We start from the raw sequence: 27549 nt of genomic DNA, 5'->3' as shown, positions 1-27549 counted from the left end.
ATTTGGTCTCCTCTGCATCTCTGATAACTTTACCTCCTTCTCTAAAATACTATTTACTTTAACACCTATCAGTTGTTTGTTTAATATATCATGACATTTAGAAGAAAAGTGGAGGAGGACGTATTACATTTCCCATTTTACATATTGTTATTCTTCCATAAATCCTTGGTGGTCTGTCTCATCAACACGAATGGGAGCTGAGTCAGCCTCATAACCAACGCAGTTTTGCCAAACCCGTGGTGTGTGTGTGTGTGTGTGTGTGTGTGTGTGTGTGTCAAGCTCGGTGAGACCCCCTGAGCACTGACGTTGAGTTTGGAATACACACTGCTTTCCTTTCCTGGTTTTGCTCCATGAATGGGACTCTTTCAGCTGTTTGCTCCTGCTGACCCTCTGCTTACCCAATACTCTCCTCCAGTTTGACCCAAACTTGTCTCACCACCAGCTCTCTCAGATCCACTGCCCAGACACCACCAGCCGGAAAAAAAAGACATGCATTTATCCAAATACACCTGATCAACAGAAGATCGACCTTCCTGGCAGCCTTTGAAAAGTTAGTCTGATTTGTCAATTTGACTTACCTTGTGGATTGTCTGGTTCTGAGGTTAAAGGATGTTTTTACAACATGAAGAGATTTGAGAAGAGAGCTGAGTCAAGAAACCTAGACCCACAAGAGAAACAACTTAAATGGCAGCCAGAAGGGACAAGAAGAGGCAGTTTATTTAAGGACTTACAGGATAATGTCGGTGTTATTTCCCAAAGTATGGCCTAGTGGTCTATGTTGGTCCTCTCTTTTATTTCTCACCTTTTTGTGTGTGCACACAGTCATCACAGCTGGAGATATCAGGGCTTGCTTTGCTCACTAAATGCCACCGTTCAGTTATGCACCTTTAACAGGGACAGGCAGTCAACTACAGACAACACGCTGCCTTAATTTGTTGATAACACGTTCATACTTTTATTTAAGTAAGCTATTGAATGAATATAATTTGAATACATCCTCCACTACTGGTCACTTGACAAGGTTTTTGTTATACTATGATTTTAGGGGATCTTTGTCATCCAGGACAGAAGTAAAAGTTCCAAGAACAAGTAGACTAATTGTTTTGACATTTTGAAAGGTAGATACTAAATGAACAACAAAATCTAAACAAAATGAGAACAAGCCATCAGATCAGTTGCTTGACTTTTACTAGAGCCAAGTATGCCAACATTATAGTCAATGATGTGGAGCCACCACAAACCAACTCTGTAGAAAATCCTGAAGAAGCCTCCTTCAGGAGGCTGCCAGAAAAAGAAAAAAAAGAACAGATCACTATGATCTCTTAAAAATCTGTAAAAGATTGCCCCAGGGGAAAATTACCTAGAAGATTAGATTGATCCAAATCAGGCCTTGACTGGTTTAAGGGAGTCGCTCATCTGTTAACAAGTGACAGGATATGCAACTGAGCTGAAATTGAGCAACATCAAAGGAAAGTAACGAGCAGGTTCAAAATAAAAAATAAAAATTGAAAAAGAAAGGGTCTTTGTTGGTTGGTGTGAATGGCAATTTAATACTGGGGCCAGTGTGATATTCTGCTTAAAATAGCAAATAAAGGTGAAACAACAGACTGTGCCCAGACAGTCAAAAAAAGAATCCGACCAGAAACTACACAAGACCCTGAAAAGACCATAGACAGTAAAAGAAAGGAAAAGACCTGGCTGAATATGGGCTGTTTCGCGGAACTACATATCCCATGGTGCATTGCAGCGGTAAAAGGAACCACGTCCTGAGTTCAGAGTTCAACATGCTAACATGCTTGTTTCAGTAAGTGGAGTAGCAGTGACTCTGCAGTGTGTGTACAGTTTGTTTTAATATGAATATACTTTTAAGTTAGACGTGACTTTTGCGTGTTTATTTTGTCTTCGTGTGTCGAACATGTCAGTGGACGCATCAAAGCACGAGCTGACCCATCTGATCTACCGCCATTTGAAGGAGCATGGTTTCCACTCAGCTGCAGATGAGCTACAGAGGCACAGCCTACAGGTCAACAACACAACGCTACTCTCTCTCTCACACACACACACACACACACACACACACACACACACACACACACACATATTGTGTAAAGTAGCCTGTAACTGGTGGAGTTTGCGTCAATGTTTCCGGTTTGAAAATGGAAACACTCCCAGTGATCATTAACTTGAGAAGTTGAATTGCCTGTGTCAAAGCTGCCTTACTATCTGTTAAGTGTACAATGACTTTAGTTTTTTTTTACAGTCTTGAGTCTTGAACAGTATTTTGTCACACCAGTGTTTCCTCTAGGCCTATGTTGATTTGACCGTGGCGGCCCCCCACGGCAACATTTCTGCCCCCCACGCATGGGCGTCAGTTTGGTTTGAAATGTGCTGGAGACAGAGACGCATTCGGAAGTACATTTCCAGAAGTGCTGGGTACAATGACTTATTCATTATTTTTTTTTTTTTCTCTTTTGCGCAGGTCATGTTTTGAAAGACGCTGTCCTGTAGCTTACTATTGAATAAAAACGTGGTTTAATGTACGTAAACAATGATCAATGATTACCAAATTCCTCTCTCATATTGCTCCTCATAACCACTGAAAACTGTCAAAAAATCTAACCCAAACTGAAACTCCAATTATTATGGACGTTATCTGACATTAAGCGTTTCTGCTTCATTAGAGCCTATGTAAGGAAAAAGCTTAACGTGGTTTAATGTACCTAAACAACGATCAATCATCACCAGATTTCTCTCTCGTATTGCTCCTCATAACCACTGAAAACTGTCAAAAAAGCGAACCCAAACTCCAATTATTGTGGACGTTATCTGACATTAAGTGTTTCTGATTCACATTTTCAGCAGGGCAGCGGAGCGGCTGTGGGTTGACTCCCCGCGGTTCTCATGGGGTTTATAAGTCATAACGTGAAAAAGCTTAACGTGGTTTATTGTTGAGGATTTTTTGGATGATTCGATAGCGATTGCTTAACGCCCTCGCCCACGTTTGTATTTTAGGTGCATTATTTACATGCTGAAGTATTTACACTGCATTAAGATAATGTAATTAATAGTGGGTTTATTGTTATTTGCTACAGAATGCTTAGCCTATATGTCAAGATCAAAGTTGGCCTATATAGTAACTCAAAAATACAGTTTAATCACAGAAAATATGCCTCATTGTGTGTGTGAATAGAGGTGAATAAATATATTAGTTTGTGTTGCAGCGAAGTGTCAGTTCCGTTTCATGGCAGGGTGTGGACCTGCCCCCACTGCTAAAAAAAAATCCTAAAGGAAACACTGCACACGTTAAACTATCCTCCAGTCAGTCCCTCCAGGATTTCGCAATGTCGCGATCGCGTCAATTCACGCGAATTCAACCAATCACCGGGAATTTGGTGCGACAAATTGCAATTTTGACCAATCACCACAACTTTTCTGCACATTTGACCAATAACCTGACGCTTCCCGCGACTTCAACCAATCACAGCAGTCCCACGTGCCCTCGAGAGAGCCAGTGACCAATCGGGAGTGAGAACGGGTTGATCATTTCCTTGTTTTTGATATGAAGACGAGACGTGTGTGTGACTCATTTACCAACACAAAGTACAGCGAAAGACCGTGCAAAACATTTCAGACTGTCCGATACATTTTAACATCAATGTAGACTTTAACGATTTAAAAGTCGCTGAAGTTGCTGCCGTTTCCATCCTGGCTGTCGGCTCTCTGCAGCGGGTGGGACTACTGCTCCGTACCCCCCGCGACTGACGCTTGCACACACACACACACAAACAACACACACACGGTGGATGCAGGAGAAAAAGGAGATGAGACGACACACGATGACCTAAATTGAGGACAGCTACGCTCGTTATTGTAAGTGCAATGATAAGTTAAAGTCAGTATTATCAAACCGTATGAATGTGTGTCCCAGGCCAGGATAGGAAAATAACTAACGATGTAAAGATCAACAAGCCACTGACAGATATGTTCAAATTGTATTCATTCAATAAATTATTATTTTTTGTCTTAAATCCACCAGCCATTTTCATATTATACCAACATTTACAGCATCCTGAGCCTTTTTGGTAAAGTTACTAGGAAATCTCAGCCCAGAGTAATTGTATTCTCCCCAAAACAGGTTTCCTTTTTTATTTTGAAAGAACTATACAAAAAAAAATCGCAACTTTCACTGTCTCCCGCAACTTCATTGCAACAAGCATACAAAAAACATCGCAACTTTTATCGCAATTTTTTTACAAAAGCTCCCACGAAATCAGGCATTTTGGGCCGCAACAATCTCAAAAAAGGCCGCGAAATCCTGGAGGGACTGTCCAGTTATCGTCACACAGACGTTGTTATGAGTAATGAATAACATTGCTTAAAATATAGTGTAATAGTGTGCTTACTTACACTCCTACACTCTTTCAGAGTTAACTCCCACAATCATTGCAGTAGTTTTCAAACTGCTAGTCTTCTGTTCATCCCACTGTATTTTTGTTTCATGTGCATTCATGTTTTTTTGGGGGGGAATGCATTTAGGAGCTGTTATTGTCAGCCAGTCAGGACCTAGTAATGTTGCTGGTGATTAGGTCTTCAAAATGGCTTCACAGTAATTATGACATGCGTAGACAGACCTAAGTGCTGCCCACATCATGTGTTTTTTCAGCAGTTCAAATTGTGAGAGAGAAAAGAATGGCAAGTGTATAACAGGTGTTTCAAATTAAAATAGTTAAAACTTAATGTGGGACATTTTAAAAGATTAAATGAATAACACGAGTTGCCAGTATAGCTTTAGTTCATAAGGCCCAGCCAGCTAAATCTAACCTTACTGTAGTTGAGTGCAGAGGTTCTCCAAACTGGGTAAACACAGAGCACTTTCCTATTGGGCAGACATGACCAACATGAACAAAAACCACGCCCTTTTCTGTCAAACACAAGATTGAGTAATATCACATTATTACTTGCTCCACTGCATAACAATAATTGCAATGACATGTCAAAAACAGATCTGTGAATTTGATTCATGTGGAAATGTTGAAAAAATATTCTCGTGCTAGTAAGGCTATCAACATCAGGACTGTATAATGGTATTAAATAGTATACCTAATTAACTGCCTAATCATTGCATGGTTTGATATTTAGATTTTGTTATTTTCCTGCAGGGGGAGAAAAAAACATCTGCAACATTATTGGACATCTACAGTTCGTGGTTAAAGTGAGTATGATTTCTTAATGCAGGAATCAAACATCTCAATTTGACTTTGTTGGTAGTGATGACATGTGTGCCAAGTATTGTTTCTATTCCCGCCAGGGACTCAAAAAAGAAAAAGCAGCCGGAGTCAGCCAAAGGGACTCCAGTTAAGGGTATGACTGCTTCTTTCTTCAATCTTACACAGCATGGAAATGGTCCAACTGTTTGTGCATAGTTTGATAATTAGATTGAATTGCTTTTTCATGTTTGCATCCTATCAAAACTGGAGATGTGGGTGGCTGTTGAGAGGTCTGATTTGTCAGACTAGTTCCCTTTTCATTTCTTTTTGCCTCCAACTTGTTTTAGGATGACTTTGGTTTTTCCTCCTATCTAAAACCCTTCTGATCTATTGTTTATTATGCAATGATAATCTGGTTGTGCACTTGAATACTTTTTTTTAACCCTTTCTACAAACTTTTTATGTACAGCCACTCCAAAAAAAAAGAAGGACAAACCTGCAAACAAAGCAGAGACACAAAAAAAGGTGATTTCTTATTTTGGTTTTATTTTTGAATGCAACATTTAAGCCAACATTTAACCAACAACTGGTCCGATTCATGTTCATTAACTTTTTTTTTACTAATTAGTCTGTTCTTTTCTTTTCTTTTTAGTCTGTGCCAGCGAAAAGGAAAAAAAGTGAAGGTAAATCTGCAGAAAATGTCACCAATGCGAAAAAATCAAAGACCCAAACAAAAGACAAGTTGGTGGCCGCTGGAGGAGATGATTCAGACTCTGACAGCAGTCTGGATGTCGATAAATGGAAGAAAATGGTCTTGCAGATGACAGGTAGGTGCCACTGAATTAATGTCGTCAGTTCCCAAATTCTTATTGAGTGTTGTTAAAAGGAAAGGTGATGTAACACAGTGGTAAACATGCCCCTGTGCCAGCTTTTTGGAACGTGTTGCAGGCATCAAATTCAAAATGAACAAAAAAAACAATACAATTGATCAGATTTAACATTAAATATCTTGTCTTTGTAGTGTATTCAATTGAATATAGGTTGAAAAGGATTTGACAAATCATGTATTCTGTTTGTATTTACATTTTACACAATGTCCAAACTTCATTGTAATTGGGGTTTGTAAGATACTGCTAATATGTCCAAAGACCAAGCACGGAAACAGTTTCTAATTTTTTAATTCCACATTTCTAAGATTATTTTCAAAATTAGGCCCTATGTTCCCACATTTGCTTTTTCATAAATGTGTATCAGATTGTATCCCCCTTTCTCCCAATTTGGTAGCCAATTACACCCAACTTATTATCCAGTAGTAATGGACTACAGATAGAATGTAACCCTAACATAGGGCCTAATTTAAAAAAAAATCTTAGAAATGTGGGAACATAGGGCTGTGGGACCATTGGGCTGACCCCCAGTTCAGATAGCCAGACACTCTAGGTAATTTGTGTTGTTTACATTTGAAAGAGACAGAATGAAGGGTGGTGAGGTTGAGATCATTAAGAGGATTATGAAATGTAGGACATGGTGGGAAATAAAAAGACAGGGAAAGCTGGGGCCTCTCACTTAAAGGGAGAAAGACAAGAACACCCCCAGTGAACGACTCCACCATGGGAAACGGTGATGTCATACTAACAGAGCTGTGTAGCCGTGTGGCTGCCGTTGATGTTTTCTTTTACGCATTTGTGCCACCTAGCAATGTCTGTTCCATGTCTTCACCCTGTTTACTCTGTCCACAGAGTCGGACATGGCCAAGATGGACACCATCAATGCTCTGGACTCGTCTGCACCGCCAGCCATTAAAAAGAGAGTGAGGAAGCCCCGGGCCAAGCCTCCTGCCAAAACCGACACGCCAGTTCAACAGAATAACAGCACGGTCGGAAAGAATGAAATGGTGGAGGCGAAAGCCACGACGCAAACGGCAACAAAGAATAGTAAACCCAAGAGGAGCAGGCCAAAGAAGAGTTCGCTTGTGACCTCGTCTGCCCACCCGAGCCAAGAGCAAAGCTTCAACGCTGTAGAGGACAGGACAGCAGCGTCCACTCTCTCCCCGTCAAAACAGACACCACAGAAAGAGAAAAGAAAAAAAGATGTGACCCAGAGTGAAGAAAAAACAGATGAGACAACGTCTGAGCCCAAGACGAAGAAGAAGAAGATGAAGAAGAAAAAGGAGATGACTGAAGATAAGGTGGAAGAGAATCCAAATGAGGCCGGTGGAGACGACAAGGACAGTGACGAGCAGAAGAAGACCGTAGTCACAGAGCAAGAGTTTGCTGATAAACCTGCAGAGGAGAAGAAAAGGGCAAAAGGAACAAAGGGAGAAAGTAAAATGAGCAAGACGGAAGAAGACATCGAGAAGAACAAAAATGGGGATGTTGAGAACGAGGACATTTCCGAGCCGATGGTGCAAGAAAAGAAGGCCAAGAAGAAGAAAAAGGAGAAAACTGACAGTGATGAAAATCCACTGCAGACAGCGGAGGAAAGGAAAGCGAAGAAGAAAAAGACAGCGGACAGTGAGGAAAATTCAGAGCAGGTAGCTGAGGAAAAGAAAGCAAAGAAGAAAAGGACAGCTGGTAGTGAGGAACATTCAGCGCAAACAGTAGAAGGAGACCGAGGACCTTCAGAGCCGGTAGTTCAAGAAAAGAAAGCAAAGAAGAAGAAAAAGGAGAAACCTGATGAAGAAAATTCAGAGCAGATAGGTGAAGGAACGACGAGGGGAAAAAAGCACAAATGTGGTCATAATGAGGAGATGTCAGAGCAGACAGTTGAAGAAAATACAACGATGGCAAATAAATCGGAGAGCGGTGACGGAGAGGAAACGCCAGAGCAGATGACTGAAGTGAAGAAGAAGAAAAAGAAAAAGGACTCATCATTGAAAAATAATGACACAGAAGAACCACTACCTCCACCTGACCCCGAGACATCAAGTCCTCCAACAGAGAAGAAGAAAAGTGAGTAGATAAGTCACATTAAAGGAACACGCCGTCTTATTGGGACTTTAGCTTATTCACCGTATCCCCCAGAGTTAGATAAGTCCATACATACCCTTCTCATCTCCGCGCGTGTTGTAACTCTGTCCGACGGCTCCACCGGTAGCTTAGCCTAGCACGGATCCTGAAGGTAATCGGTTCTAACTAGCTTACTGCTCTGAATAAGTGACAAAATAACGCCAACATGTTCCTGTTTACATGTTGTGATTTGTATAGTCACAGCGTGTACAAATAACAAGGTCACATGAGACACAGCCATCTTCTAACCGTATATAAACTGGGAACTATATTCTCAGAAAGGCGAAGCATTGCTACTCTCTGCTCGGGGCTTCTCAGGTACTGCAAGCATACAGTGGGGCAAAAAAGTATTTAGTCAGCCACCAATTGTGCAAGTTCTCCCACTTAAAAAGATGAGAGAGGCCTGTAATTTTCATCATAGGTACACTTCAACTATGAGAGACAAAATGAGAAAAAAAAATCTAGAAAATCACATTGTAGGATTTTTAATGAATTTATTTGCAAATTCCTCAGGAAAATAAGTATTTGGTCACCTACAAGCAAGCAACATTTCTGGCTCTCAGACCTGTAACTTCTTCTTTAAGAGGCTCCTCTGTCCTCGTTACCTGTATTAATGGCACCTGTTTGAACTTGCTGTCAGTATAAAAGACACCTGTCCACAACCTCAAACAGTCACACTCAAAACTCCACTATGGCCAAGACCAAAGAGCTGTCAAAGGACACCAGAAACAAAATTGTAGACCTGCACCAGGCTGAGAAGACTGAATCTGCAATAGGTAAGCAGCTTGGTGTGAAGAAATCAACTGTGGGAGCAATTATAAGAAAATGGAAGACATACAAGACCACTAATAATCTCCCTCGATCCGGGGCTCCACGCAAGATCTCACCCCGTGGGGTAAAAATTATCACAAGAACGGTGAGCAGAAATCCCAGAACTACATGGGGGGACCTAGTGAATGACCTGCAGAGAGCTGGGACCAAAGTAACAAAGGCTACCATCAGTAACGCACTACGCCGCCAGGGACTCAAATCCTGCAGTGCCAGACGTGTCCCCCTGCTTAAGCCAGTACATGTCCAGGCCCGTCTGGAGTTTGCTAGAGAGCATTTGGATGATCCAGAAGAGGATTGGGAGAATGTCATATGGTCAGATGAAACCAAAATAGAACTTTTTGGTAAAAACTCAACTCGTCGTGTTTGGAGGGGAAAGAATGCTGAGTTGCATCCAAAGAACACCATACCTACTGTGAAGCATGGGGGTGGAAACATCATGCTTTGTGGCTGTTTTTCTGCAAAGGGACCAGGACGACTGATCCGTGTAAAGGAAAGAATGAATTGAGCCATGTATCGTGAGATTTTGAGTGAAAACCTCCTTCCATCAGCAAGGGTGTTGAAGATGAAACGTGGCTGGGTCTTTCAGCATGACAATGATCCCAAACACACCGCCGAAGGAGTGGCTTCGTAAGAAGCATTTCAAGGTCCTGGAGCGGCCTAGCCAGTCTCCAGATCTCAACCCCATAGAAAATCTTTGGAGGGAGTTGAAAGTCTGTGTTGCCCAGCGACAGCCCCAAAACATCACTGCTCTAGAGGAGATCTGCATGGAGGAATGGGCCAAAATACCAGCAACAGTGTGTGAAAACCTTGTGAAGACTTACAGAAAACGTTTGACCTCTGTCATTGCCAACAAAGGGTATATAACAAAGTATTGAGATGAACTTTTCTTATTGACCAAATACTTATTTTCCACCATAATTTGCAAATAAATTCATTAAAAATCCTACAATGTGATTTTCTGGATTATCACATTGATAATGAATACTATGATGCAAATTACAGGCCTCTTTCATCTTTTTAAGTGAGAGAACTTGCACAATTGGTGGCAAAAAAAACAAAAAACTAAATACTTTTTTACCCCACTGTATCACTCCGCCCAAGTAGCAGAAGTAGCAGTGCTTCGCCTTTCTGAGAATATAGTTCTCAGTTTATATACGGTTAGAAGATGGCTGTTTCTCATGTGACCTTGTTATTTGTACACGCTGTGACTACAAATCACAACGTGTAAATAGGCCTGTCGCAATATGCAATAAATCAATTAATCGCGTGATAAATAAAAATGAGCTCGATCATTTTTAAATGGAAATTATCGCGGCCGGAAAAATTTCCATTTTATTTATTGTTTTTGCTTGTGTTTGGTTTTTATTCAAGTGCATTTTTTGTTAACGGAGACTGAGAGTCCATTTTATTTATTGTTTTTGGTTGTTTTGTTCATTTACTGTGGATATTTAAAATGTCTTCCAATTCCAGTGTTAAATATTCTTTAGAAATAAAAATAAATAAAAGTTTATTGATCTTTGAAAAAGTGTACCTGCATTATTATGTCATTTTCATTATATTAGATGAAAATGGTCTCAGAACGACAATATTATTGTTTATCGCAATCATTTCTGGGACAATTTATCGTCCAGCAAAATTTGTTTGGTGACAGGCCTACATGTAAACAGGAACATGTTGGCGTTATTTTGTCACTTATTCGGAGCAGTAGGCTAGTTGGAACCAATTACCTTCAGGATCCGTGCTAGGCTAAGCTACTGGTGGAGCCATCGGACAGAGTTACAACACGCACGGAGATGAGAAGAGTATGTATAACTACCCTGGTAGCTTACCTTGTAGCTGAATCTTGTAGCTTACCAAAATAAAAGTCGTTCGTACTGAATATACCAAAAGACAAAATACAACTCAGTTTAACTCAGACAGAACTCGAAATTCAGTGAACAATGTTTTATAATAATGTATAAAACTGAAACCACCTAGCAATCGTACAGATCACTTATATTAATTTTCGGTGTTGTCATGGCAACGAACATACACTTTCCAGCGTCAGCTACAGTATGTATGGACTTATCTAACTCTGGGGGATACGGTGAATAAGCTAAAGTCCCAATAAGCCGGCGTGTTCCTTTAATCATGATAAAATGCAGTTTTTTGGGGGTTTTTTTGCACGTTTGTATTCACCTTTAATTTGTCATTCTGTCAGAAAAAAGCAAGTTGAAATCAGCCGAGGTCCCAGAAACCCCTGCAGTCTCTGTCCAAGATGCTTCGGCCACACTAACCCTCCAAACGCCCTCAAGTGACACCAGCCACAAAAAGGTATCCCAGAATCCTAGTCGGCACCAACGCTCTGCTTCAGTGCTTCATTCCTTTGTGCACTAGAAGATAGTTCTTCAGTTGCTTGAATTTTTTTCTTTTTCTTTTTCTGTCATTCTTCACAGAAAAAGAAATCCTCCAAGAGTTGTGAAGATGTTTGATTCTTCATCGCTGCAGAACCAAAGGATGAAGGCAACACATCCGGTCCGCCTTATTTCTAATCCTATTTTAATGGATGGAAAGGATCACTTAGAACTGTAAAGAGAACATTACTTTTTATATTTTGGTACATTTAAAAAAAATCTTTTTCATTTGTTTTGTGTGTACTATGCCACCGCTGTTATTTTTCACTGTTTTATCCATAGACTGTTAATATTGATGGACAACACATCCGGTTCGGCGAAGTGCCTTAGACCTGCATTCTGTCTGAATTCCAGCAGGGGGCGACACGTGTGGTTGCAAAAGGATTTTGGTTTCTGTAGAAGTCTAAGAGAAAGTGACCCACTTCTCACTTGATTTATTACCTCAGTAAACATCTTCATAGTGAGTTTATGCTCTCAATTGCCAGTTTTAAGTCTTCTGCAACACAGAATGATGTTAATTTTTTGAATTATGGTCTTGTTGATTTTAAAATCGGCGATAAAGCAGGGGGTGTTTTAGGGCGTGGCTATGATGTGATTGCCAGTGAAAGTGTGTAACGTAACGTAGAGTGTAAGCAGCTCGCGAAATTCTTTTTCTGCAGGATGATAGGGGGAAGACTCATGAATATTCATTAGGGAACTCATCCCTGAATGGCTAGTACTCGTTGCCTGCTCTGGTTGGGTTGGTTATGTTTAGGCAAGAGGAGTGGGATTGGTTATGGTTAGGGTAAGGATGTCAGGGCAAGCCAATCAGGGATGAGTCTTCCCCTACCATCCTGCAAAAAAAAACTCGCAAGCAGCTCCTCCCTCACCGCACCTCTTGTCTAAAATCGTCACATCCGCAACCAGGATGGCTGCGCCCGTAACGGCAAACTCGACGACTCATAGCAGATCTCCACAAACCAATGGGTGACGTCACACATGCGCTGTCCATTAATATACAGTCTATGGTTTTATCTGATGTTGCCATTTTAATGGCATGAATATATGAAAGGGATTTATACCTGATTGTTGAATGGAATGGATGATCCCTCTCATGATATTTCTTTGAGTGAAATCCAGTCATTGATTGAACCGAAAAATGTCGATCTTAAACACATTCTCTTTCCGTCTCAGGAAGTTTTCACAGTCGTAAATCTTCAATATATGCCTATTAACTCAGCTCTTGGGGAGAAAAAAAGAACACCAGTTTTATATTTATTCAAAAATATGTGGACAATTGTTTTAAAAGCCTATTTGATGTTGTGTTAAATTCCTGTGTTTGTGAAAAACATATTTTGTAAACAAAAGTTTTAAATGTTTGATAAAGCTTTCGCATATGCATTGTACATTTTGCTTTTAATACAAATTAAACTCCATAGTTTTTTAAGCACGTTCTCCGTCTGCCTGAAGTCTGTTTTTGAGGGCAGTGGCAGTTAGAGTTACGAAGATTAATCAATTAGTTGTCAGCTATTAAACATTAATTCTCTAATTCCAGCTTCTGAAATATAAATAGTTTCTAGTTTCTTCACTGCTCTGTGACAGTACACTGAATATATCTGAGTTGTGGACAAAACATTTAAGGATGTCATCTTGTGCTTTTGGGAAACACTGATTGACATTTTTAACCTTTTTTACATTTTATAGACAAGGAAATTAATCGACAATGAAAATAATCGTTAATTGCAGCCATAGACAGTATATAAGAAGCCCTGTATTTACCATAGACTGTATATAGAAGTTATTAGTCAAGTACCTGTTTGTGCCCTGTGTGTCTACTAGATGGCGCTGCAGCAGCTGAAAGGTCCGTCTAAAGAAACCGAAGAAGAACTTCAATTCTGTTTGGTGGCTACCATACTGGCTGCAATAACATTTGCCACCATGAAATAAACAACTAGCTAAACTAACATTTAACTGTTTTAACTGCAAGTTGTTGACCTCAAAATAACCAAATGTGGAGGTTAAAAAAAGTTGGCCACAAAGCTGGTCGACAAGGCGACAGTTTGGAGGAGCTGAAGTTAAAGAGGCGAGAGCACGAAAAGGGTGAGTGTTAAATAACGTGTTAGCAGTCACATCAACACATTAACGTTACAACTAGTTAGCAAAATCAGGCTAAAGGTAACTATGCTGCATTACCTGTCAACGCAATGAAAAAGAGGTTCCTTCACGCTACAGCTAACGTTAGATTAGATAACGTAATGATGTCAATCACAAAGCATGAACTCGTTATCAACCCAGAGAAATCATTCAGTGACGTACAAATAGAATGAGATGTTTTGCCAAAGTAAGTTTTCACTTGCCAGGAATTTGCTTTGGTGTGTTTAATGCATTCAATAAACATGACAAGGAAATAAACAATAACTGCAACAGTCAATTATGAATATAGAATAGAAATCTTGCATTTAAAAAATATGTTAAAGACATTATAACAAATATGTACAATATATCCATTTGAGAAAGGTAAAAAAAAGTGTACGGTTTTGTGCAGGGCGTGCAACATATTAATCAAGGGATATACAAAAGTTCACAGTATGTGATCTGTAATATGTGCAATGGTCAGGACAATAGTCCAGGATGTGTAGTGACTGAGGGTGAAGGGGGGTTCAGAGTCTGTCAGTGGGGGTCACTTAACTGTACTACATTCAGTACAGAGATGTCGATCATGTGTCATGTAACGCTAACATTTTTGGGTACGCCAATAATTGGCAACTTTTTAATAACGGTATGGCAAACCAACATTACTTTAACAGCCGTAAAGAGAAGATAACACCATATCTATATAATAATAGAGGACAAAAATCCAAGTTGATGTCTAGTCATGATGTTAAAATGACATCGGCAATTCCTCCAGCTACTGTGACATGATTATAGTCAATGTGTAACTCATCATCCACAGGGCAGCTTTGTCTCTGAATTTGACAGATTGGTGGTTTGTAGGGCATCTTTACACTGAAGAGTTAAGTATAATGGGCTACTTTCAGATGACGTTTCATCTTTGCTGAAGGTGATGTAATATTTGTCTACGTTAAACGCTGTAGCACTGAGACAAGCCCGCAGAGACAGACAGCTTGTGAGCAAGAGACTCCTGCTGAATGACGATGAGGACCAGCCAGGGGTCACCATGGACACTAACTCAGGGGAACAGGTAAGACAGATGTTCTGATAGATAATGTTTGGGTTGGTAAGGTAAAACTTCCCATCTGAATCTGCTCCTCGATTCCCCAGGACGTGGTCAGTTTGTTCCACAAACTTCAACACAGCGGGCCGGAGAGGGAGGCCCACGTGAAAGCTTTGAGTAAAGCTCTCCGCGACCCATCAGCACAGCTCACCTTCATCAAGTATGGTGGTAACTTTTATTGCCACATCAAATTAGTTTAAATGATGTTATTGACATTGTATATCTGTTTCTCATGTGTCATGTCAGTGTATTAATCTTTCCTCGCTGTAGGCAGGAGAATAGTATGCATCTTCTGGTTGGTCTCCTCACCGGCTCAGATGCTACGTGCCGTCTGCAGGCTGTTCGGTGTCTTCATGAGCTGTCTCATTCTCCCCACACCAACGTGGCACCAGCCTTTCTGCCTGCCACCCCCTACCTGCTCACCTACCTGTCTGGCCAGAGCACCAAGTTCACTGTGAGTACCCTCTCATAGCAGGTGTTGTGTAATACCATCACCTAATTATTATGCAGGAGATTTATGACTTTCCATGTGTGTATGTTCGTGTGTACACAGGAGCTGTGTCTCTACACCCTAGGTAATTTATGCCCAGACAGTGATGCTGTGAAAGAGAAGCTCCTGGCCCAGGGAATCATACCAGCTCTGGCCAACTGTATAGAGGTAATTTAACAAGATTCATTCATCTTCATCATTGTACAATACCTGAGTCACACCAATATCTTCACTGCGCCTTGTTAATATGTCAGTAAATCTTTGTTCAATCATTTGTAGAGTTTTTGCAAAGAAACTGAATAAAAATCTACTTTCTCTCATAGATCTGAACTGGTGCCACACAAGGTTAAATGTAGTAATTTCAACATGTCTCTCTTGATGTTTCTGTGTGTGTCCAGAACCAGAGACATAACCTTGCGGTGGTGGAAGCTGTGGGATTCACCCTCTCTCAGCTTCTCCAAGCCAAAGATGCAGCAGAGAAAATAATCCCGTAATGACACCAGTTTATTTGCGTCATTGCTGTTCTCTCAGATCTTTTCTCTTGTGAGGCGTAGCTCACAATATACACTGTTGTGTAACAGTCATCCTCTGTGTCTGCAGGATGGTCCTTGCCTCCAGCTTACCTTCACACTTGTTATCAGTCCTGACTCCGGACCCAAAGTTTGGCCTGGCACCTGCCATTGAGTGTGCATGGTGTCTGCACTACATCTCATGCAGGTGAGAGAAGTGTCAACAGTCAGCAATAGTTACATTTACTCAGTTGTCGTTTAATGTAATTGCTTCATAAACGGGCCCTCTTCTGCCTTTATCTCACTCCAAAGCATGAAGGACAACAGAGTGCTGTTGGCTCATGGGGCCCTGCTACAGTGCAGTTCTCTCTTAGTGTCACTAGGTGGTGCTGTGGCTGAAGGAAACAAGGAAGAAGGAATGGAGCTGGTAAGGAAATTAATGGATTAAAGGTCCAATATGTAATATATTTACTGTAATAAATCCCAAAATGTCCCCAATGCATCATCAGATATTAAGGAAACATGCTAAGTTGAAATACTATCTTTTCTGACAACAATGCTAATGCCGGTATTTTCTCCTTTTTGAAATTTCCGTTCCGTGGCGGAATTTCTGTTTGTGTTTTGGCCTGTGTTGTTATCAACTGCCCAGTTTGACAGCCTGGCCAGTGTTCCAGTTTAGTTGGTGATCTATGGAGCTAAATCAGGCCCAAATGTTTTGTTAATTTGAAAGAAATATATATAGTTGAAAAACTAAAGCTTGAAATTGAAAATTTTAAGTTTTGGTCTAAAACTTGAAAAATAAAACCATGTATTTCAACTAAAAATAATTGTACCAATTTTTCTTTGTTTGAATAAAATTTAGATTAAATTCTTGAATTATTTTGAATAAATTATTAATTTTCATTTTTCACTTTTATATTTGTTTTCAGTTCCACCTTTCATGTTTTCAGATTCAAAACGTATTTTTTTGTATGGCTTCAAATCTTGCATTGAATCTGAAAACATGAAATGTGGAACTGAAAATTAAAATGAATAATTTATTCAAAATAATTCCAGAATTTAATCTAAATTTTATTCAAACTGAAAGAAAAATTAGTACAGTTATTTTTAGTTTAAATACATGGTTTTAATTTTCAAGTTTTAGACCAAAACTTACATTTTCAATTTCAAGCTTTAGTTTTTCAACTATATATATATTTTTTTCAAATTAACAAAACATTTGGCCCTGATTTAGCTCCATAATGATCATGTTAACTGGTGATATTTGCATAAAATCAGTGAATATTCAACAAGGCCCTGCCTACTTTTTAAGAGCGTTCTGCTCTGCCTCCGCCCCTCGAGTGCCAGTGGTTCACATTTTCACGAAGTGTTTGCAAGTGAGACAAATTAATGGATATCACTGAAAACATCACCAGTGTATGTGTAATACATGTCCGTTTAAGCATTATCCACACAAATACGACACATACTGTATGAACGGAAAAAATAAAACAAAACAACGCACTAGAGATCTAGCTGGGATTCGAACCTTGGACGTCATGGACAAAAAAAAGTTAACAGACTAGTTTCTACGTCATCTATAACACTACACACCGCTGACATGATGTGTTGATTTCTATCTATATATTGGACTTTTAGTCTAAGTTAACACAGGTTAACATATGAGAGAAATATACGCCCATGTTAACTGGTGATATCACAATTTAACATGGGCAAATGCAAGCCTCGAAACAGTAACTGATGTACAACAAAATGACATGACCCCACTTAACACTTTATTCCGTTTTGGGGGTAAAAATGAAACACGTCAGTCATGCGCAAACGTGATCATTTGTTATTGTTATTGTGGGCCATCTCATACGAAGAATGTGTAGGCCTATCTCAGCACAGTCTCTATCAACCTGTGCCAAGTCAACTGATTATAGTTGTGTTTAATTCCATTAGACCCATATTAGGGTATGTCTGTGTCGACCCAGAATCTGTCTTATGGTAGCCTATATACTATTGTTATGACCATATGGCCATTGAATATGGCCAAGTCAACTGATTATAGTTGTGTTTTTTTCATATTAGGAATTTGAAACAGCAACATCTGAATGTTATCAAACTCTCTCAGTACATCAAAGTTTTGTAATCATATACCATAATGACCATTTTGTGTCGTCAAAGTAGGCTAACAAAGTATGTGTGGGATAAATAAAAGTCTCTGAGAAAATAAGCTTCATATGTTCTTCACTTCAAATCACTAGACTTTTGCTACAACTCACTTCATAACTTAACCGAGACTAAGATAACACTGAGTCGCCCGAGAGAAAACAAGGATCAGCACCTTGCTGCAAAACATTCAATGGCCATATGGTCATAACAATAGTATATAGGCTACCATAAGACAGATTCTGGGTCGACACAGACATACCCTAATATGGGTCTAATGGAATTAAACACAACTATAATCGGTTGACTTGGCACAGGTTGATAGAGACTGTGCTGAGATAGGCCTACACATTCTTCGTATGAGATGGCCCACAATAACAAATGATCACGTTTGCGCATGACTGACGTGTTTCATTTTTACCCCCAAAACGGAATAAAGTGTTAAGTGGGGTCATGTCATTTTGTTGTACATCAGTTACTGTTTCGAGGCTTGCATTTGCTCATGTTAAATTGTGATATCACCAGTTAACATGGGCGTATATTTCTCTCATATGTTAACCTGTGTTAACTTAGACTAAAAGTCCAATATATAGATAGAAATCAACACATCATGTCAGCGGTGTGTAGTGTTATAGATGACGTAGAAGCTAGTCTGTTAACTTTTTTTGTCCATGACGTCCAAGGTTCGAATCCCAGCTAGATCTCTAGTGCGTAGTTTCGTTTTTATTTTTTTCCGTTCATACAGTATGTGTCGTATTTGTGTGGATAATGCTTAAATGGACATGTATTACACATACACTGGTGATGTTTTCAGTGATATCCATTAATTTGTCTCACTTGCAAACACTTCGTGAAAATGTGAACCTCTGGCACTCGAGGGGCGGAGGCAGAGCACAGCGATCTTAAAAAGTAGGCAGGGCCTTGTTGAATATTCACTGATTTTATGCAAATATCACCAGTTAACATGATCATTATGGAGATAAATCAGGGCCAAATGTTTTGTTTTTTATATATATATATATTGTAAAGGAGTTTTTAAAACAGTATCGGCCTCTAGCTATATTATATATTATTTTCAATTTCAAGCTTTAGTTATTCAACTATATATATATTGAATAACTAAAGCTTGAAATTGAAAATGTAAGTTTTGGTCTAAAACTTGAAAATTAAAACCATGTATTTAAACTAAAAATAACTGTACCAATTTTTCTTTCAGTTTGAATAAAATTTAGATTAAATTATGGAATTATTTTGAATAAATTATTCATTTTCATTTTTCACTTTTATATTTGTTTTCAGTTCCACATTTCATGTTTTCAGATTCAATGCAAGATTTGAAGCCATACAAAAAAATACGTTTTGAATCTGAAAACATGAAAGGTGGAACTGAAAAACAAATATAAAAGTGAAAAATGAAAATTAATAATTTATTCAAAAATAATTCAAGAATTTAATCTAAATTTTATTCAAACAAAGAAAAATTGGTACAATTATTTTTTAGTTGAAATACATGGTTTCATTTTTTCACTTTTATATTTGTTTTCAGTTCCACATTTCATGTTTTCAGATTCAATGCAAGATTTGAAGCCATACAAAAAAAAAAATATATATATATATATATTTTTTTTTTTTTTTATATAGTTGAATAACTAAAGCTTGAAACTGGCACATCGGGTTGCCAGATATACCTGTAAAAACGTAAACCTACAGCTGTAACGTTATTACAGCCATGAAAGTAGCAAAGAAACAAATAGGATCAACGGAGTTAGAGTCTACCCACCTAAAAAAAACGGCATGTTTAGAACAGTTGCGTGACCAGAGACGTGTGTCTGTCAGTTGGGTACAGAGCTCCGTGTGAGCACAGGCTTCTATGACTATCAATATAGCCAGCATCTAACGTTAGCTACTCCGCTGTGCTGTGGAGTATGTCTGGCTATGTGAGACAAGCGTCCAGCAACATTGTTGTGGATGCTCCGGTATCAGCCTGGCAACCTCCGTGAAATTGAGTCTGGGGAGGAGGGGGTGGGGGAGACGACTCTCCAGTATTTTGAATTTGTACCGCAGTAACTATTTTAAACACTAGCTGTCAGTATTACATATTGCACCTTTAAATACAGTCTGTTTTTCATTGTGTTTGTTGGATTTTAATGCTCTTGTTTTTGTTTGTTTGTTCTGTTTTACTGTCTAAAAAGAAATCATGTGCACCAGTACTTTTCATCACTGACCATCTTAAAGCATACCTGTTGTTATATTGTTTGGATTGAGTTTTTACCATTCAGACCTCATTGGTTTCACATCATGTCAGCATGGAATTAAAATCAATATGCAGAGACTTAAAGCACGCCTGAAAAAGCTTACGCATCACAGTGAACAACATTTGAAGCTTTTATTTATTTATTTATTTTGTCAAAAGAGCAGTTGCATGCTGTTTTTGTTGTTATTTTCAATGAAGCCTCCTCATCAAAGATTTCAGAGTCAGCTGCTGAAAAGCATCACATTCACCAGCCATGTTATCAGACAATGAAAACTATGAAACTCATTGGGTTTTTTTTCTTGCAATACACAGATTGTAAAGGTGTTTTTAAAACAGTATCGGCCTCTAGCTATATTATCTCATTATGATAAACTTTGACCAAAAAATAATTTATATATATATATGCGTACAATTTTCACTATGATAAATTACTGTGATATATCTAAAGGAATCATTGATTTCCATATTGACAGGCAGAAAATCAAAAGCTAACAATTTAAGATAAACCATGCTCAGGAAAATCAGCCACAGTGTAAAGTATACACCATCTGTAACCTTTAAATGGAAGTGTGTGATGGACATGGAGATTTCCAATGTGTCCTCCTTCCTCTCTAGTTGATCTGTCCTCTGCTGAGGTGTGTGGGAAACCTCCTGTCCTCCTGTCCAGTCAAAGACCTGAACACTCAAGTGGCTGACATTCGTATCGTGGTCGCTCTGTGTGCACTTCTTCAGGCCTACCTGCAGGCTCAGCCAGCGTTGGCTAGAGAGAGTGCCTGGGTCCTCAACAACCTCACAGGTTTGAACAGTCTGTCTGAGTCACACCTGATCTCTGCTGAATCTCAAACACATACTTCTGCACTGATATTGGGATTTCTGTTTAATGTATTCTCTGGGTTATTTAGCTCAGGGACCAGCTTGGTTTAGGGACAGCTCATACCAGCAGACATTATTAAGGACATAAGCACACAAAAGACACTTTACACTTGATCATTGTACGCATCACCCAAATAATTGTTGAATTTAGTTTAGAGTTTGTTTTAAAGGCCCAGTGTGTAACGTGTTTAGTTGTTCATTATCAAAATCTGTGTTGCCCGTTCACAAACTTGTCCTTTTTCATGAATATTTACCACCACTATCAATTCCAAGTATTCCTTTTGGCTTGTAATTTTACATTTGCATGAACTGTGGGTAGACGCTCCATATTCATGCGCCATCTTGAAAGACGTCAAAATCCAAATTTCAGGAACAGGAGTCTTCTTCTTCGCCCAGAAAAAGAAAAAGGATATTGAAAAGAGCAAGAGACCGGCTTTTTGAAGCGTGAAGGCTACCGTAGCTGTAATACGTACTTTGAACTACATGGTGCGAGAGAGTTGATTGCGATATATGATCTCAACGCTAGACGGGAGAAATTCCTACACATTGGACCTTTAACAACAACAAAAATGAACTTTATTCTTATTCGTCACATATACAATGTAGTGAAATTAAATGATTGCAGTTATCCATCCTCAGTATTAGGACAGCTATACATACAGCATCTGGGGAGCAATTTGGGATTCTGGGATTGAATCGCCAACCTTGTGGTTGTGGGGCGACCACTCTACCCCTGAGCCACAAGCCACCCACGACTTTATTTTGGCAACAGGTCCTCAGCACCTGTGCATCACCTATTAAACATAACTGAATAATTGTTTAAGTATACAACTCATTAAAATGCTTTATACTACTTTAAAATCATATTTATCTGGTACCAGATTTATGTTAATTTTACTGTTGTATGAAAACTTTAGTTTTGCAGAGGAAGATCTGTTGTTGACATATGAAATTATGGCTTTTCCCTCGGTACTATGAATTGAGAATTTAGACCTAAGAATTGATATATTTATTAGGAGTTCATGTGTGTGTAATGAAGTTTGTTCCAATGCATTTTCCATCCCACTGCTACAGCTCACTCCACTGCTTTCTGCTCTGCTCTGCTGACTCTCAACTTGGTCCCTGGACTGATCCAGCTCCTCCCTTTCTCTCAAGGCATCAATACCATGGTCTGTGCAAGCTAAAGCCAAACTTTGATATCATTGACTTCATAGAATATTCCACTGTCATTGTAGCAGGCGATGATGGCCAATGTTTGTTTTGCTTATTATGTTGGCCCCGACAATGTTACACTAATCTCACTGGTCTGTGCCTTAAACTCAGATCCTGAGGGTTCTAGCAAATGTTGCCCACAAGAAAAAGGAGTTCTGTGTCCAGCTGGCCCATCGTGGATTGCTGTCTGCACTCTGTGCCACACTTAAAATGGCCGACCAAGAGATGGTGACCCTGAGTATGGATGTCCTGTCCGTGCTGATAGTCAGTGGTCCACAGGTAAATTAGAACAGCCTTTGAAACTTTGATGCTGCTCAGTAGGGTTAGCCAAACCAGACAAATGATTAGCTTTTACCAAGCTACTGTAGTCGTGACAGTTACCAAAGCTATTCTTTCCCCTTAGGTGGCCGAGGAGTTTGTGAGGCAAGGCGGGCTTTCGCTGTTAGAAGCCATTCAGTACAACAATGAAGGAGAGATTAGACAAAGAGCAACACGTCTCCTGGAGCACCACCCACTGTCCTCAACATATTGCTCGGTAAAGACTTTGGTGCAGTTTGTTGAATTTGTACTAATTCAGAATTTTAAAAACTAACTTGTATGATCTGTTTCGTTGCAGTTGGACAACATCCCATGTTCCTGAAGCAACAGGGAGACATCAAATTCACACCTATGGAGTACATTGTGTCACCTACAGTATACTATGAGGCAACACTCTATTCATTCTCACTCCGAACTCGCCACACACGGCTGCTTGGTCATGTCCCCTTTGGCGACATTTTTCAGCATGCAGGGTAAGGTTAAACAAAACAAGTTAGTTAGGTTTAGGAAAAGATTATGGTTTGTTACGTAACCTACGTACATGAGTTAAAATAAGTCAACGTTGACATTTGGTTTCACACGGGACACGAAACGGTTTCCTAGATAAAAGTCCAACAATGTTATATTTAAAGTCATTTTTAATATCTTTTGATTATTTACTGATATTTTGACATGTACCATCTTCAGTGTTCAAATAATTATCAATGGTATTTTAATGTATGTGAAGATGACATTTTTTTGAATAACTAGAGTGTTTTTGTCGTTTGCATATTGTGCCACCATCACTTGAGAGACCGAAGACGACCGATGTATCTTTGCTCATCAAAGTCTCTCTTCCGAAACTTGAATACCAACTGTCTATACAGAGATTGAGTTTATATGACGGGCTGTACATACAAGAATACGTATCAAGAATGAGGGTGATGCAAAAGCACCCTTTTTTGTTGGTTTTGTGATGACTACGGTTTTGGAAGAATCATGTATCTGGAGCCAATCATGCATTGTCATTAATGAATGTCATTGTATTCATTATATAGTGTAATGATGTCATTGTATTATTAAAATAAATTATAAATAAATATCAAATTTAGTACAAATTGAAGACTATGTATTGTCTGGATAGCAATATGTAAGTTTTAATTTAATTTTTTGGTTTGACGTAATTAATAAGGAATAATAATGAGCATAAGCGTCATTGCTCCAGATCAACAACAACACTTGGGACTGTAATCCCAGCTGTTGCTCTGTGCAACCATGAATCCAATGAGAGCAGAATGTATACATTAATAGTCAAAATCCACTTTGTGCCACACTAGGAAGACAGATATACATCAGACGTTTGCTCTTGTGTTTAGTACCATTTTGAAATAAAACATTTTAAAATGTTCTTTACCGACAAAGCACCACTTTTCATATTAACATTTGACATTTTTGTCTTCCTGTCCCTGGATTTCCACATAGAGTGAACATTGTATTGAGGAACAGGGAGAGAACTTACATTGTTCAGCCCCTCCCCTTAGTGGCAAAAAAAAGCTAAAGTCTCAAATTTCCACACTTCCTCTTTCGCCCCACAACATTCCCCTCCTCTTATCATTCACACCACTTCTCTGGATGAAAAACTAAACCAAGGTGGGTCACTTTATGTTTTTGTACATATCCCTGCATTCTTTGAGACTGCTTTTCATCTTCATCTTGCATGCAGCAGATATCTAAACTAATTCTGCCACTTTAAATCTGCTTAGTAGTGGAGAGTATACATCTGTTCTGATTAATTCTTCTCTCCTCCCACAACCTAACAGCGTAACGTTCACTGGCAATGGAGGGAACTGAGTCAACCACTAGAGAGAGAACAACAGGAAAGAATGGGAGTCAGGCGCCAAACCACATGCTGCTGATGTCCAGCAAACCTCTGCATCGCTTCATCCAAAAAGAGCCCAGAAGTCTTGGGGTAACACATGATACAATCCAGGGACACAGAAATGACCGTTAAATGAACTTAGTTGTATACACAGATTAAGGTTAAGGTATACTTTGTACAAAAAGCACAGAGGTTTACAGGATGTGTACTAACACAACCACACACACACAACCTGGGGCAATGCTGGCAATATTAAATATACATTATACAATCTAAATATGAATAGTCAAACGTAATAAAAAATACACAAACCTTTTCAAATCTATCTCTCATTTAACAGTTTAATTGTGGTATGCACAAATGATTTTCTGTACCTTGTTCAGATTTTTTTGATCAGGTGTAGAGGATGGATAGGATCGTTGAGGATCAACCCCAGTGATCTTACCTGCTGTCTTTATCATGCGCTGCAGTTTGGCATGATCTTGAACACGCAAGAGCAGCTGCAAACTGTTGTTCTGCCCTCTGTATGCTACTCTTATTCATCCATCCTTCCTCTTCTCTTTCCCAGATCGTCATTCTGATCTTTGGCTGTGCAGAGCTTCTGATGGGATTTCAGCTGTCCAAAGAAATTGTGCAGACTTCTTGTGCAATCTACATTCCCTTCTGGCAGGGAGTTCTGGTACATAACATCTGGCACATGCGCTTGTCTTCAAAATTACAATGAAGCTACAGTATCAGAGTGGCTCCTTAAATCCTCTGAAACCTTATTTCAGGAAATGTTGCATAAGAAGATCAATACCACTCATGTATTTACGGAAAATATGAGGTTACAGCCAGCAGCTGTCTGCAGTCTGAAGGTTACACAGTCAACACCAGCATCTCTAAAGATCACTTATCAACACATGTTATCTTGTGTGTTTGATTATTACAAAACAAACAAACAAAAAAAAGAAATGTAAATAATTACAATTTATGCCATCAGGGTTATTTCTCGGCTTTGAGTAGCAACTTGGTTTACATACTTTGGCTTTTGTACGAACAGACGTGAGAGTTTTATCAATTTTCATCTAACTCTCGGCAAAAAAAAAGGTGCAAATAAGCGTATTTCCCAAAATGTCAAACTATTTAAGTCAAGTTAGGCTCAAGTAGCACTTACTTTTGACAACCCAAAAGCATCTTTAAATTGTATTAGGTAGACTGTGGACTTTAAGTAAATGATAAAGAAAAAATGATATGATAATAATTTCCTTGGATGTTTGTTTTTTAAGTTTCTTGTCTGTGGAAACCTGTCTATCTACACTGAGATACATCCATCCAAGAAGATGGTAGGTATTTGGGGATTTTGTTAGTGTTTAACTTTAATCACCCTCAGTTTCTCTTGGTTCTCAGTAACTCAACTTATCTTGTTGAATGTATTTTTCCAGGTGACTGTGTGTTTGGCTATGTATGTGGTTTCTCTTTTGGGAATCGTGGTCTCAATTGGCTACAGGATATACCTCTTCATCGAATATGACTACCTTAAGTACAGTGCAGGACATTATTCGGAGGAGATTTGGGCCATTTACAGAGTGGTGAGTTATAGCATATATGTTTTAGACTAAATGGACATATTTCACCATGTATGAATAACACTCGCTGTCACTTCCTCTTGCTTTAGGACCAGCTTTGGGGTGTTGAAGGTCTATTGTTCACTTCCTCTCTGTGTGTGTCTGTGCTTCTCATCTTCTTGGTAGCCGTTGCACGTTTGGCTCTGAAATCCACACACACTCAGGTAAAACATTTTTCATTGTTACTTCATCTAAATGAGGCCTTTCCCACTGAGATTAGAGATTCATAATTCAAATGTAACCCCATGAAGGGAGATATTTTTGACGAATTTACAGATTAATTTGCAGACGACAATGTTCAAAGAATGGTAATAACCATCATAAATAAATGGTAAATTGATAGTTAATTAAACGTAAATTAATAGTTATTTTCCTGTTAACAAACAATACAGTGTTTACTAATTATTAGTAGTGCTATAATTATTTTTAAAAGTTTATTGTTGCACATGTTTTATAAAAAGTATATGCTAATGGTTGCAACTGATGATTATAATACCTTCATGGTAATACATTCTGTGTAATGCATCTATAAAGATTGCAACAACAGTGCCATCTGATAATATTATTCACTAGCTGTGTGTCTGCCATCATGTTATTGCCTTCTTGTTGTCCTGTGCTCTAACACATACCATCTCTGTATCTTCAACAGGTTATTGTCCAGCACATACCAGCACCACTGAGTGACACAACATCAAACTAATCTCAACCTTTTCAAGTGTTATTCTACAATAACTTCCAGTGGTTTTCCTGCAGCTAACTGACCGTGTGAAAGATACATTATTCTGTACAGTATATCACATGTGGGCCACCTAGAGGGAGTAGCCCTATAAAGCCCAGCGTTTTTTAGATACCTACATTTACACTTCATTCTAAAGGAGCCTATGTGTAAATGCAGTAAGAAATGCATTACTGAACCACATTTATTTGATTTTACATAATATCGCAGATGAGAGTTGAGAATTATGAACTAATGCGCAATGATAAGCACTGCTAAAACAATGTTCATCACACTAATTGAGTGCCAAATAGCTTGGTAGTTAGCAAGTAAGTAAGTAAGTTGGTAAGTACAAGAAGACAGTCAGCTACTATGCCTGTGTTATAAATGTTACTTTTCTATGCACTGTGAATCTACCATACACACCGCTGTCATCGTCCCCAAGCAGCGGAAATTATATCAATGACAAAACAATAGTAGTTAATAACATACTCATCCCCGTTATGTTTTGAACACATATGGGCATAGTTTTTAAACTCTTCTTGCAGCTTTTATTAATCCATTTGAACCTACGTATACACTTAGCTGCAGATATTTACAGTGTGAATTTAAATGAGCAGATGTGTGCTCTGTGTTTTGGTTACAGGACAGCACATCAACTTGTGACATTTGTGTTTTTAATATCCTTCTGATGATGAACTGAAAGAATGAAGTGACATCCGTCCAGCATTTTTTTCAACGTTTATGACTTCATATATATGTTTATATAGTTCAGCATGTTTATCTACATGACTGTGCTATGAAGAGCCTGCGGGGAAACCTGTGGCCGTCTTTTGCCTGTGAATGTGAAAAACACAGTTGGATTTTAGCTTTAAGCTGTATGTGGTGCAATAAATGTAATGCATT

At 38.9% G+C, this 27549-nt stretch overlaps 3 protein-coding genes across 3 annotated transcripts; all 3 read left to right on the top strand.

The window, feature by feature from the left end:
- The first annotated feature begins 533 nt into the window (after positions 1-533).
- Positions 534-12872, top strand: LOC144524443 (uncharacterized). The gene is made up of 9 exons (XM_078260709.1): positions 534-550; positions 1923-2023; positions 5160-5212; positions 5309-5361; positions 5677-5732; positions 5860-6034; positions 6947-8158; positions 11247-11359; positions 11482-12872. Coding segments are annotated over exons 1-9 (1800 nt in total). The 5' UTR covers positions 534-549; the 3' UTR covers positions 11518-12872.
- Positions 12873-13261: 389 nt separating this feature from the next.
- tmco6 (transmembrane and coiled-coil domains 6) lies at positions 13262-23850 on the top strand. The gene is made up of 13 exons (XM_078260710.1): positions 13262-13518; positions 14514-14620; positions 14701-14813; positions 14924-15107; positions 15207-15311; positions 15542-15633; positions 15744-15860; positions 15965-16079; positions 20676-20856; positions 22008-22102; positions 22257-22424; positions 22549-22680; positions 22762-23850. The coding sequence occupies exons 1-13, from the start codon at positions 13428-13430 to the stop codon at positions 22783-22785; spliced, it is 1524 nt and encodes a 507-aa protein (XP_078116836.1). The 5' UTR covers positions 13262-13427; the 3' UTR covers positions 22786-23850.
- A 93-nt stretch (positions 23851-23943) lies between these two features.
- LOC144524445 (uncharacterized) lies at positions 23944-26973 on the top strand. The gene is made up of 7 exons (XM_078260711.1): positions 23944-24092; positions 24263-24411; positions 24890-25000; positions 25590-25646; positions 25746-25892; positions 25979-26092; positions 26578-26973. The coding sequence occupies exons 2-7, from the start codon at positions 24280-24282 to the stop codon at positions 26626-26628; spliced, it is 612 nt and encodes a 203-aa protein (XP_078116837.1). The 5' UTR covers positions 23944-24092; positions 24263-24279; the 3' UTR covers positions 26629-26973.
- The last annotated feature ends 576 nt before the right edge of the window (positions 26974-27549 follow it).

This window comes from Sander vitreus, chromosome 10, assembly GCF_031162955.1.
Source record: "Sander vitreus isolate 19-12246 chromosome 10, sanVit1, whole genome shotgun sequence".
In the NCBI taxonomy this organism is placed as follows: Eukaryota; Metazoa; Chordata; class Actinopteri; order Perciformes; family Percidae; genus Sander; species Sander vitreus.
Note: the sequence above shows the minus strand (reverse complement) of the source record. Positions and strands in the feature narration are given on the sequence as shown.